This window comes from Oncorhynchus mykiss, chromosome 19 (genome assembly GCF_013265735.2).
Source record: "Oncorhynchus mykiss isolate Arlee chromosome 19, USDA_OmykA_1.1, whole genome shotgun sequence".
Taxonomy (NCBI): domain Eukaryota; kingdom Metazoa; phylum Chordata; class Actinopteri; order Salmoniformes; family Salmonidae; genus Oncorhynchus; species Oncorhynchus mykiss.
The window spans coordinates 18,007,140-18,019,882 of NC_048583.1; the positions used below are offsets into that span (position 1 = coordinate 18,007,140).

General features: G+C 45.8%; 1 protein-coding gene across 3 annotated transcripts in view; it reads right to left on the reverse strand.

Moving 5' to 3' along the window:
• Nucleotides 1–517: 517 nt before the first annotated feature.
• Nucleotides 518–12,743, reverse strand: part of LOC110497456 (sorbin and SH3 domain-containing protein 2) — an 86,873-nt gene continuing 74,647 nt past the window's right edge. For all 3 annotated transcript variants that reach the window (XM_036954378.1, XM_036954377.1, XM_036954379.1), the window contains 11 exons: nt 11,994–12,076; nt 11,441–11,538; nt 10,506–10,620; nt 9,934–10,062; nt 9,551–9,751; nt 7,463–8,443; nt 6,538–7,125; nt 5,751–5,849; nt 5,366–5,403; nt 4,470–4,576; nt 518–2,900 (listed from right to left, as the gene is read on the reverse strand). In XM_036954378.1, the coding sequence (XP_036810273.1) occupies nt 2,839–2,900; nt 4,470–4,576; nt 5,366–5,403; nt 5,751–5,849; nt 6,538–7,125; nt 7,463–8,443; nt 9,551–9,751; nt 9,934–10,062; nt 10,506–10,620; nt 11,441–11,538; nt 11,994–12,076 (2,501 nt within the window). In that variant the 3' untranslated portion in view covers nt 518–2,838. The remainder of the gene's footprint in view (nt 2,901–4,469; nt 4,577–5,365; nt 5,404–5,750; nt 5,850–6,537; nt 7,126–7,462; nt 8,444–9,550; nt 9,752–9,933; nt 10,063–10,505; nt 10,621–11,440; nt 11,539–11,993; nt 12,077–12,743) is intronic.

Consider the following 12,743-nt stretch of genomic DNA (forward strand, 5'->3'; position numbering starts at 1 on the left):
AACCATGTCACACCAGTGAGAAAAGGAGTCCGCCTGTTACCAGACTTTCCAAAGAGGGGAAAAATACAGAAATTATCAGGCAGAATTTATTAGGAATATAGTACCCAGAAATCGTAAAATGAAAGCAGAAAGACTGGTAGAAAGACTTGTAATAAGAATGTCATTGCAATGCATCCACTTGAGTTAACATTCGGACAAACCTAAGAATCTGCACTTGTAGCACCCCTTTCTGATTCAATATACACAACTCCAATGTGAGCCGGGATCCTCCAAAAGCCCACGTCTTCAGTCCAAAACCTTTAAAGTCCCCGAAAGTGGTAGCAAAGGCAAACTAGAAATATTTAAAACATTACATTCTATCCTCATTCAATTACGGGTAACGTACCTTATACTCCATTTTGATCTCCAGAGCGGGTATCCCTTGTAACACTACAAGGTACCACTTTACACTAAGGTACCTTTCATAAAGAGCACCTTAAAGTAGTGTAACCCACTATAACTATAACCCACCCACTTGTTTTTTTTTTGCATACTGTATGGCTGTTTGGGGCGATTGAGGTGGATGTAGGAAAAGGTGGTGTGAAAATGTGAGAGAAAAGAGAAAAGGCAACCCAAACGGATGGTGGGTGAGAAAATAAGAGTTTATAAAGCAGTGGATCATGTCATCGATTTACAGCTGCATACAAAAGACGTACAAAAAAAAAAAACAGCACCAACAGACACGCAGTGCTCTCACATGCCAGGGTAGTGTTCATTAGGGATAGCAACGGGAAACGTTTGCAACAGAACACGAACATTTGCATTTCTTATTTGACATGTCCAGGTAGTCAGCTTTCTTCTGTTTGGTCCCTAATGAACACGACCCAGGGAAGGGTGAATGAAAAGGGGATGGTGAGAAAAATAAACGAGAACAAAAGCAACCAAAGACAGAAACCAAAAATAAAGTAATTACATATTAAGGTGCTTAAACAATTGTTCTGCGGCCAGTGTCCTTCCTATGTGAATACATACTCATTTACACACGGGAAAAAAAGGCCAAATAAATTCTTAAAATCACATTCATTGAACACAAAAAGTATGCCTAACAAATGTTATTCAAATACATTGTAACAAGCTATTGCATTGACACTAATCGTTTCATTCATTCCGGACAGTAAAAAGGTCGCCGTCAGAATGATCTAGAGAAAAAAAACAACGCCAGGAAGATAACTATATAATTCAAATTACGCCGCTTATCTGATTATATTCATTTAGAGTGAAGTAAAACATACAATTTGGACAAAGGCAATGAATGTGGCGACAACATTAGCTAAGTCATTCCTAATACAGTATTCAACAGCGATCTTAAAGAAAACCTCGTCATAGAATAAAATAACACAATTTCAAAAAGGAGGCTTGTGTTATTGACACCTGAAGGTTTGTTGTATATTGACAAAAGTAAATGTCAGACTTGACTGGGAACAAATGTAGGCTATTGTCTCGTTATCTTAAACATGGCAAGGGGATTTTGCTGTGGTTGAAATGAGCCAAAAGCACACTTTACCTTAGGCCACTTCAACTAGAAGAAAGTACACAAAGTAAGCTGAGAAACTTATGTTGCTCTATCCAAAGTTATATTTATGGACGGAGACATCTAAATGACGTCCTATCAATATTCAATACTTTTCCCACTATAAATATCTTCACATACAAGAAAAGTGGGGAAACGGGTTGCTTTTGCATATGTTTTTCCAACGGTATCAAACTCCTAAAGCCCTATCGACAATCCAATCTAGCTGTCACGTGTAAAATCCGTAGTTTACTCATTCATTTCAAGTGAGAATAAGGATAAATCGCCAAATCCATCGATCAATAAAATCCCAAATCTATAAATATTATTTCCCATCTAAAGTACAAAATGTACTGTAATTGTTCAAACAGAAGGGCTAAAAAATAAAATATCGACGATTCCACATTTGAAATAACTCGCCCATATAAGAGTTTGCAAACACTATAAAATGAGAAACTGGAATTGACTGTAGGCCCATAGAGGGCAGATATCTAGAGCCTTCCGGTGCAATGCATTTGCCTCCAAACACATCTTACCCTATCCCGTGGTATCCAGCAACACTTTCGGGTATCATGCATCATCATTTTCACTAGAGAAATAGGTGAGTGTTCCTGTGTTGGTGTATTACATTTATGGGGGGGTTCTCTATTGATTTAACACTGAGGAAAAAGGGGAAAAAAACATGTCCAAAACCAAGATGGCTGACATGTTGAAGTCAAGGCAATCCTGAGTGGCAGTTTACTTGGCATCTCTAACTCTATCTTTACCATATTTGACCTTTCTGAATGTTACACAATCAACTTATCAATGCAAGTTATTACATTACTGGGTTAAAATATATCTAATAAATCAAATAAAAGCAGATGTCAACATTTAAAGGTGGCCATCTTGTTTGGCTACCCTTCCTTCAGTATCTGAGGTGAAAGGAATTCAAAAGTATGGATCTTCTTCTACAGCTTCTCGATCCTTTAGAAAATAATTGTTTAATTAGTGGAATAGTCTCCTTTAGAGTTGGCTAGTTAGAGCTAAAACAAAATATTTTTTTGTGACGTTGTCGCACATGCTTGAGCAAGGCTTCTTGGATGACCTGTCGTAGTGAGGTCATCCTAGGGTCAGCTCCACCTCCCCCAATCTTAACCTTAAATTAACCATTGGTGGGGAAAGTGCAAAACTGACCAAAATCAGTGTCTGGGGGCAACTTTACTCCGGGTTGGTTGTGTCCAATATGGGTTGTGCTAGAGATGGAAGGGTCCAAGTAAGGAGGGTGCGGGGGTGGACCGGATTCATCATTACAGTTTCTTGACGTAGTTTCCTGGAAAGGTTCCAAACTGCTTGCTCCGTCGGGAAGTCCCTTTTTAAAAACACAAAAACAGAGATGCCAATTTTCCACTATGTAGACATCCACGGTGACATTAAAACATCATTATAGGTCGTAATTGTAAGCGAGAATGTGTTTAATAAAGGATAATAATAAACAATGAAAGGTGTCCGTTTACATACTGTAGCCCACTAGAAGTGATTGATTCTAGAATTTCAGTGGTTCTTCTATGCAGAGGGAACTATCCAAAGAATTGCTGTATTAAATTGTGTATTCAATTATTGCAAAAAACACAAATGACTCCCTGCACCATTAAAATAAACCCAAGACTGTACATTCAAACTAAAGTTTATTTTTCAGAAGCTGTCTGTGTAGTTAGTAGCATTCCTACCAGACTGCAATGTAATCAACATCCAAATCAGGAAATGAAAGATCTCGTCGAGCTAATTGTAAGATTTCACAGAGGCCCCCCAAAAATCCCATTGCAACATGGCTGGACTTTGAGGAAGGAAGGAAATACAAGGACCTAGAATTAAGGGGTCAAATTAATTCTCAGTGCAACCAGTCTTTAGTGGATAATATCACCGCTTGGTATCTGGCTGAGTGGTCAAAATGGATTAGGTGGACATTTCAGAGTGGGAGAGGAAGGCCCTGTTCTGAAACAACTCCTACTCCCTAGGCACTTCCCCTAGCCCTTAATCCCTAGACACTTCCCCTAGCCCCTAGTCCCTAGGGAATTCCCCTAGCCCCTACTCCCTAGGCACTTCCCCTAGCCCTTAATCCCTAGACACTTCCCCTAGCCCCTAGGGAATTCCCCTAGCCCCTTCCCATAGCCCCTACTCCCTAGGCACTTCCCCTAGCCCTTAATCCCTAGACACTTCCCCTAGCCCATAGTCCATAGGGAATTCCCCTAGCCCCTTCCCCTAGCCCCTACTCCCTAGGCACTTCCCCATAGCTCCTAGGCATTTGTAAATCTGAGAGGACTGCATAGAGCTAAGTAATGTGGCAGAAATTCCTGCTTGCCTATCAGAGGGCAAGGTGGGACCATTACCACATTTCATATCCTTATCAAAGTTTTTTAGATGTACGCCCCAAGTGCCTATAGGCTAGCGGTTGTTTCAGGATGGAGCTGAAGTGTGTTGCACTCAGGCCACAGGCAGTAGATCACACAAGGAACTCGAGCACCACCTACTGGTCAGAGTGAGGTAAGAGTTGAACATAAATGCGATTCAGTATCCACTGCTGCAAATCTCCTAACTTGCAGGGCTCTCTAACCCTGTTCCTGCAGAGCTACTGTCCTCTAGGTTCACTCCAATCCTAATCTAGCACACCTGATTCTAATAATCAGCTGGTTGATGAGATGAATCAGGTTAGGCACGACTGGGGTTGGAGCAAAAACCTACAGGAGGGTAGCTCTCTAGGGACAGGGTTGAAGAACCCTCTACTACAGCCTACCAGAGCGTGCACCCTTCGATCCTCCTTATAACCTTGAAACTATTTCCGATCTTCTGTCATGACTGAATAGACAACAGCTTTGCTTTTTAACAATCAAGTACTGCAATTCTGTGAGGAAAAGGTGAAGTATTTATTCTTCTCTCTTACCGACAAACCAGCCGTCGTCGCACTTCTCCATGACATCCACGATGTCCCCCTCCTTCAGCTCCAGCTCGTCCTCGTTACGGGGCAGATAGTTGTACAGGGCCTGGAACCTGGGGGGGGACACAACCAGGGCTGTGTGAGAAACGTGGCCCACACCACTATAGCTTTGTGATAAGATCATTATCGATGGGTGATGTTGATGTAGGCAGTTAGCCTAGCGGTTAATTGGACCAGTAACCGAAAGGTCGCTGGTTCGAATCCCAGAGACAACTATGTGGGAAAAAATGTGCCCTTGAGCAAGGCACTTAACCCTAATTGCTCTGAATAAAGAGAGTGTCAGGTCAAATGTATGTTGATGATAATGCTGATTGTACAAGTGATAAGGGGGCTATGCTGACAGATCATACCTGACTCCAAATGAAATAAATGTAATGCAGAACATCTGAGATGATGTTGCTGAAGAGATAGATGATTACTAGAACGACCGACGGGGCCACAACCATGGAAATACTAAACCAACATAGTTACAGTCCTATGATAAGAATATTGTTGTGTCAATGATTGAGATACATGTATCACTAGCCACTTTAAACTATGCCACTTTAATGTTCACCTACCCTACATTACTCATCTCATGTGCATATACTGTACTCGATACCATCTACTGCATCTTGCCTATGCCGTTCTGTACCATCACTCATTCATATATATTTATGTACATATTATTCATCCCTTTACACTTGTGTGTATAAGGTAGTAGTTGTGGAATTGTTAGGTTAGATTACTCGTTGGTTATTACTGCATTGTCGGAACTAGAAGCACGAGCATTTCACTACACTCGCATTAACATCTGTGTATGTGACAAAGAAGATTTGATTTGAGATTCTACTGTTACTTACAGGTCTCCTCCACCATGGAGCGAATCCTGCACAAACCTCTGAGACAGAGATAGAGAGACAGAGAGAGAGAGAGAGAGAGAGAGAAATAAGTACACTGTGACAAACAGTTGATATGGTGATATAAATCCACTGCTTTGGAGAGTCACACTTATCATTTGGCTCCATTCCCCTTTCAGATGAGAACAGAATCAAATAAACCCCCGTATCCACTCCTTAACAAAAACACACCCAATCTCATTGCTCGATCCCCCACGAAGAAACAAATGCACTACAATGTGGTCCAACAATATCATGCACTGAAATCCAGGGGTAGCCAACAGGGTATTTATTAGAGGACAAAGACTACATTCCCCACAATGCACAGCTGCTAGTGTCACGCCCATACCCTTCGACCTCTAACAGGCGACAGACAGGACCTTCGGGTCGCGACAGGGCTACGGGGGGGTTTACCGTCGACCGCGAGGAGGTCGTGCTTAAAGGGAGGCTGAAAGAACCAGAAATGCGACAACAACAAGAAGACAGACGGCCGTCAGCCTCCATTTTCAGAAAGAACAAGAGCAGGCATTTTGACCACAGAGAATCACTGGTATTGTCCCGAAGGACACCCTATTCCCTATATAATGCGCCATTTTTTGTTACAAAGGTAAAGGTTAGTGCATTCTATAGGGAATACGTTGTCATTTGACACAAAGACACTTCGGTTGCAAACTCCTGAGCCACTCATGCTTTAGGCAAGGGCGGTCTTCCCATGCATACAAAGGCATACACCGTTTATACAGCATAGGTGATTTATACCACCTCTTATAGGCTACACACAATACATCTAAAAAAAAGCTAGCCTGGGTACACACACTGGCACTCTCTCATATTAACACTGGCATACACTGAGCATATGGGCGTATGCAACCAGACATGGACACCAGTCCAACATGCTGCTAATTTACGCATTGTTATCACACAGCCGCGCACACACACACACACACACACACACACACACACACACACACACACACACACACACACACACACACTTCACTGGTCCAACAGGTGAGTAAATCAAATGTATTAGGGCACAACACACACATACACACAGTCCGTCAGGGTTCATTTGAGTTAGCGTTTCTTATAAGTTGTTGTAACACAATATGAGCACCTGCAGTGTCTTTTTTTACCTTGATCTTAGGGGACCTGGGCTCTGGAAAGGGGACGAGTGGAGGGGAGGGAGAAGGAGAGGAAGAGAGAGGAGGAGGAGGAGGAGGAGAAGAGGAGAAAGGGAGCGCATGTTGTGTATCAGGGATGGGGGAGGTCGGAGGAGAGGGATGGGGGGGAGCAGGGGAGACCAGGGGTGGGATGGGTTGATGTGAGGCCAAAAGGGAGGAAGCGAGAGGGGTGTGAGAAGTGGGGGGAGGAGGAGTAGAGGATGGGCGGGAGGTAGGGAGGGGTGAGGTGGTGGGAGGCGGAGAGGTGAGAAGTGGAGAGGAGGGTGAAGGAGAGGAGAGGTGAGCGGGAGAGATGAGGGAAGTGGGGGGAGGAGAGCAGGGTGGCACAATCTGTGGCGTGGAGGAGAGGGGGATTCGGGGAGGGGGAGAAAGACGGGACAGTGTAGGAGAGGAAGAAGAGATAGCCAGGGCTTCAGCTGGTTGTGAGGCAGAGTAAAAAGCGGGGGATGGTGAGGAGGGAGGAGAGACGGGGGGAGGGAGGAGGGTGATGGGCTCTAACTGTGCCGGGTTGCACAAAGTGCTGTGACAGCGGGCATCAGCCTGGGAAGGGAAGGAAAATGTGACACCAATCACACCCAGCGTCAAACCTCGAGCTGAATCACCATTCCAAAATGTAGGTTCATTAACAAAGCATTATTCCGCATTACCAAGTAAAATGAGCCAGAAAAGGCAAGATGTGAAACTACAGGGGTTTAGGGTCAATTCCATTTCATGACTGAAAAGCCTCCATACATCCATATATGAATTATAATAAGTACATCTTAAATGTATTATCAAACTGTGTAAAACTGCTTGGAATTGGCTCGGGTTAGGTGTTAGCAAGCATGTGTGTATGTTTCAACTTAGTCTGAAACCTGGTCCACACATCATGCGCTACCTCTGTTTTCAGTCCCTCTCTGTGGACAGTAATAGTACCACAGTCTACATCAATGTTCCTTTCTTCTTCCTCCTCCTCTTCTTCTTCCCCTCCTATAGCTTCCTCCTCTTCCTCAATGTACAACGTCATCGGCCTCTGAGAACCCGCCGTCCTCCTATTCACCCTTTTTGATTGGCTGTCCTGCGTGATGGACATGGGCTGTGCAGTCACGGGCCTATGAAACTCCGTCTCGAGGCTAACCCTGCTCTGTGATTCGTTGGTCAGTGCCACGTGCGGGGGTTCCACGGCCGGCCTGAGAACCTCCCCCCCGTCTTTGTCATACATGGGCTGATCCAGGATCATAGACAACAACTGATCATAGGGATCTTCCACTTGCTGCTGAAGAGACAGGGGTTCTGTTTCTAGTTCTAGGGATACTGGCTGAGCACTTGGCCTGTACCATGGCAACAAATCTGCGGGAGTGTCCGCCGGCTCGGGTTCAGCGCAGAAGAATCCCCCTCTGCCTGCTAGGGACAGTGGTTCGTTCTGTTCACTGTCTCTTAGGCCCCTGTCTTCGAGGTATCCCAGGAAGGAGTCGAGCACGGGGGAGGGAGAGGAGAAGTCAGGAGGAGGGGGCGGAGAGAACGGAGGGACTGAGGGGGGGGAGTCTAAGTCAAACAGCCACTGCTTGACAGCCGGGATGGAGGCAGCGAGACGACTGGATGCGTTTCGGGGCGGAGGGGTGAGCCCTCGTTTGGGCGGTGCGGGAGGGGTGGCCCTCCGTTCTTGAGCTTCCAGGAAAGGGAGGAGGCTCGTGGGGATGGGGTACGGCGTGGGTGATACGGGGCTATCGGAGGAGGGGGAGCCGAGGACGAGCCACTCGCCGGGGGCGGCCTGCAGACGGCGGGTCTTCACAGGAGGAGGGGTGTGGGGGGAGGGGGGCGTGGAGCGAGGAGGATGGTGGTGATGGAGGTAAGGGGGGGTGGGAGAGCTGTCGAATGGCTCCGGAGGGAGGGAGAGAGAGAGAAGGGGTATAAAAGAGGAAACTTACACACCAGGAGTGGAGAAGGTGTGAGGGACTGAGGGAAAGAGGAGATGCACACAAACTCGCCCACACTGCTCGTCCCTCTGCCATCCAAACCCAACAGTACCCTCTCTCCATCTCATGTCATGCTCTAGCACATACACATATTTCACCAGGCTCAAAATGTTCTACACGCGTCTGGGTCCACTTGTGTGAAGCCTCTCCGTTAAAGGGATAGGTCGGATATTTTGACATATTTCGGTATTTGTTTCCTTACCGTGAAAGCAGTCTGTGGACAAGGAGGGACTGTAAATCCACACTCAAATATCCCAATTAGCATTGTAATGCCATCCCTTAGGGTGGACATGACTTCCTCTTTAAGCCACAGCATGTCGACAGCTACTTGAGACGGCATGGTACATGTGTAGGTTTCTTAAAGGGGAGGTAGTCGGATCCCTAACGCATTTACAGCGCTTAGGAAAGAGGCTTTACACAACGTCCAGAAAGAGGACACTGTGCAAGTGACAAGACAACTCTTTGGGGTTTTTACGCTGGGTATCTTTAAAGCCCTTTTGACAACTGCTGATGGAAAAAGAGCTTTCTATATGTATCTTTTTGGTGTCGATTGATTAAGACTTAAAAAGGTGGCTTCAGCGATATGACATCATCGTACACAGCGCGGCAACTTGTTGCTCACTGACATAAAAACACAACAGAATTCAAATCTGCCAAGACAGACTGTCACAATTGGCTTACTCCAGTTTGGGCCCTCCCCTGAGGCGTGTCCCAATGGTGGCTGAATAGTGTTTAACACTAGTTACAGATCTAGGATCAGCTTCCCCTCCCCCAATCCTAACCTTAACCATTAGTGGGAGAAATGCAAAACTGACCCAAGATCAGCATCTAAAGGGCAACTTCACCCTGCACCAGATGTGTGACCTGCTCATTGGGCGCTGCACTGTGGCTCCCATCTGCTTCAGCCTCTGCAGCCTAATGTGTGTATGTGTGTGTATTGTATACTGGAGCAGAAGACAACATTTACAGTCTTTTATGGACCAATAAAATCATTCTTCTTCTGTCCCTACCTTGGCGGGCGTGGAGCCCGGTGTCCTGTTGCTGGGGTAGCCGTGTGGGTCTGGGTGGTGGGAGGGGGCAGGGCTCTTGGATGGCGAGCGTTTGACGATGTCTATGTAGGCCACGGGGAAGATGCCCTGCTTGTTGGTGTCTGGAATCTTCCCCTCGTACCAGTTCTGGTCCACCTGTCTCAGCAAGACTACCCGCTCACCCTGCAGATTGTATACGCAGGTGAACACACATGGACAGACGCACAGATATATGTGCATATCAACGCAGGCAAATATGGGAATTTAAGACACTTCAGTGAACAGATATGCACATTGAACCATGCACAAATCACACCAACACGCACAAATTTGTGCACACACACACACACACACACACTCCTTACCTTGCGGAGCGACAGTTCCACGTTAGTGTCAGCGTTGAAGTTGTAACGGGCCACCCCCTCCCCGATCTTTTTGACGTGTGCTGGTGGAGGAGGCCTAATTGGCTGCTGTTTCTCTGGCAACAGCATCTTCTGTGTGTGTGTGTGTGTGTGTGTGTGTGTGTTTGGAGAAAGCGATGGGGGAAAGCAAAGGTCAGAGAAGTAATCAATTAAACTGCAAACTGGATGATAACACACACACACACAAACAGAATCATTATCATCTGAAACACACACACAAACATAATCATTATCATCCGAAACACACACACACAGGTAGGCGGCAGGTAGCCTAGCTGTTAAGAGCGTTGGGCCAGTAACCGAAAGGTCACTGGTTCAAATCCCCAGAGACCGCAAGGTGGAAAAATCTGCCTTGAGCAAGGCTGTTAACCCCCAACAACAACAACTCTCCAGAACTGATTCAGAGGGGAAAAATGCGTTAACTGCCAAAGACATTTCAGTTGAATGCATTCAGTTGTGCAACCGACTAGGTATCCCGCTTCTCTTTTACCCCACACACACTCAATGTGCTCTACCTCTATGTAGGAGATGGGGAAGATGCCCAGTCGTCCGCGGTGCTCTCCCTCGTACCAGTTGCTGTCGATCTGTCTGATGATGTTGACCGCGTCGCCCTTCTTGAACGTCAGCTCTCTGAAACAACGGTCGCAAGATGCTTCTTAAACCCCCAAAACAACCGTCTCCATGGGCCGGTCTGGTAAACCGGCAACCAATGACATGTATTGATTATATGTGGCCCACGCAGGAATTAAACCCAAAACCCGGGTGTTGGCAGCCCTGTGTTATAAAGGGAACACGCATTGAGTCATACGGAATCGTCAATGTGACATTGTTAACCAGCCAGGAACTAGTCTCGAGCCCAAAGTCGAGGCGTGTTAAGCCGGAAACATTGTGGGAGGCAAGCTGGATGTCTAAGAGACTAAGCCAAGCACCATTTTAGTATGAAGAGCAATGGCAGCAACACTCGCCCATGCACGCCTTTTCAAAGTAGGGAAATTATTAAAAGATGTGAAGGTAAGCAAGTCACTGCTTTTTAACCTACAATTATTTACCCACTGCACCATACCAGTGTCTATAGTACAGTATGTGAACCAAGCAATTTTGTACGTTGACATAGTAAAAACTTCTTTTTTTTTTTTGAAATACGAGGAAGAGTCCTAGAAAACCAATTTATCTTTTTGATAAAAAAAAAAAAAAAAAAACACAAAAAAACATAACAAATCCCAATTTTCACTTGTAGACACTGGAATGGGCTGGAGATAACAAATATGGAGGTCACTGCCCATAACTGCGGTTAACTTTGGCCCCCTCAAAGAAAAATGCGTGCCGTCTTGTTTCAAGCGCCGCGCGTGCCCAGCCTACATGCTTCCAAACCAGTGCAGCACACGCCAAGGTACCCTGCATCTCCTCGCCACACACGTGCATTTCAATTGCATTCAGCCACTCTACTCACTTAGTGGTCTGTGCCTTAAAGTCATATATAGCTCTGGCAGGCTGTTTCTGATGGAGGAGAGAGAAGAGAATGAGTTGGGTCATCTGCTTATGGGAGACCTATGAAGATGAGAGATGAGAGAGGGAGGTATATAGAGAAAGGGGAGAGAGCAGTCTTGTGTTACCAGATATGATACAATTCTATTGACATGTCAAGCTTATCAGGACAGTGAAACGATTCTTATTGAATCAATCAACAACTAGGTAGAGAAGAAAAACAGAAGACTGTTCAAAATAAAACACATCTTCTAAATAGGAGTACCAGTGTTTCCCCTAGAATTGAATAGACGGGGGGGTGTCTAGCTCTTTGGACCCCAACTAAAAGAATGTGGATTCAATTGAAAATGTTGCAGATTTAATGTGCCCACCACGGGTAAATAAATAATCTATGGGAAACACTGGAATGTACTGGTTTAGCTAGGTCTCGCGATGCTATACTTCCAAGTCTCATTCACCACTCGGCTATATTGGGGCCTCAAAGTTAGTCTGGAAAATCAAAGTTCTGGTTTGGCTACCTCTCTGTCCGGGGTGGCTCGTCTGGTCTGCCCCCCTCCCCCGTCGCTGGTGGTTGTGCTGTACCCCCTGGAGGCATCCTGCTCTGTGAGGGGGGGGGAACAGCACAGGGGTCAGGGGTTATCGTCAGGGTCAACAAAACAGTGTTACCATGGCGATGGGACGACACATGCACAGCGGCGCCGGGAGGCACGTTCAGAAGGGCGAAACCGTTACAGCATGCTCAGATAGAAATGCATTGTGCAGAAACTGACACGATCGTCTTTTATGCAGAACATCATGTTGGCTCTATTCGTTACATCTCCCATGGGAGGACTCAGAACGCTGCAGGTGGACATGCAACATTACAGAGCTGACACGATTGTCTATACTCCACGATTAAAAGCGGAACGTCTGTTCTACTCAATGTATTCTGTGTCTTAGCGTTCTGTAGCGTTGCGGCCTCCCTGAGCAAACCACGTTGGTATACGTAATGGGCGATGACATCATTCAGGGTAGTGACATCATTCAGGGTAGTGACATCATCCAGGGAATGAGTGTCGGGCAGGAAAATGACTAAATCAAATAATGAATGAATTAAAATGCATTTTATTTCCATTTCGGGGGAAAACGCATGGTTTGGATAGCGTAGGACAGTAGGATTGAAAGGAAAAGCATGCACGTCACAGAACCGGAACAGAACATTTGAACAGAAGAGAACAGAAGGATAAGTCATTTCAACCAGCAAGCACATACAGTGAGCTCCAAAAGTA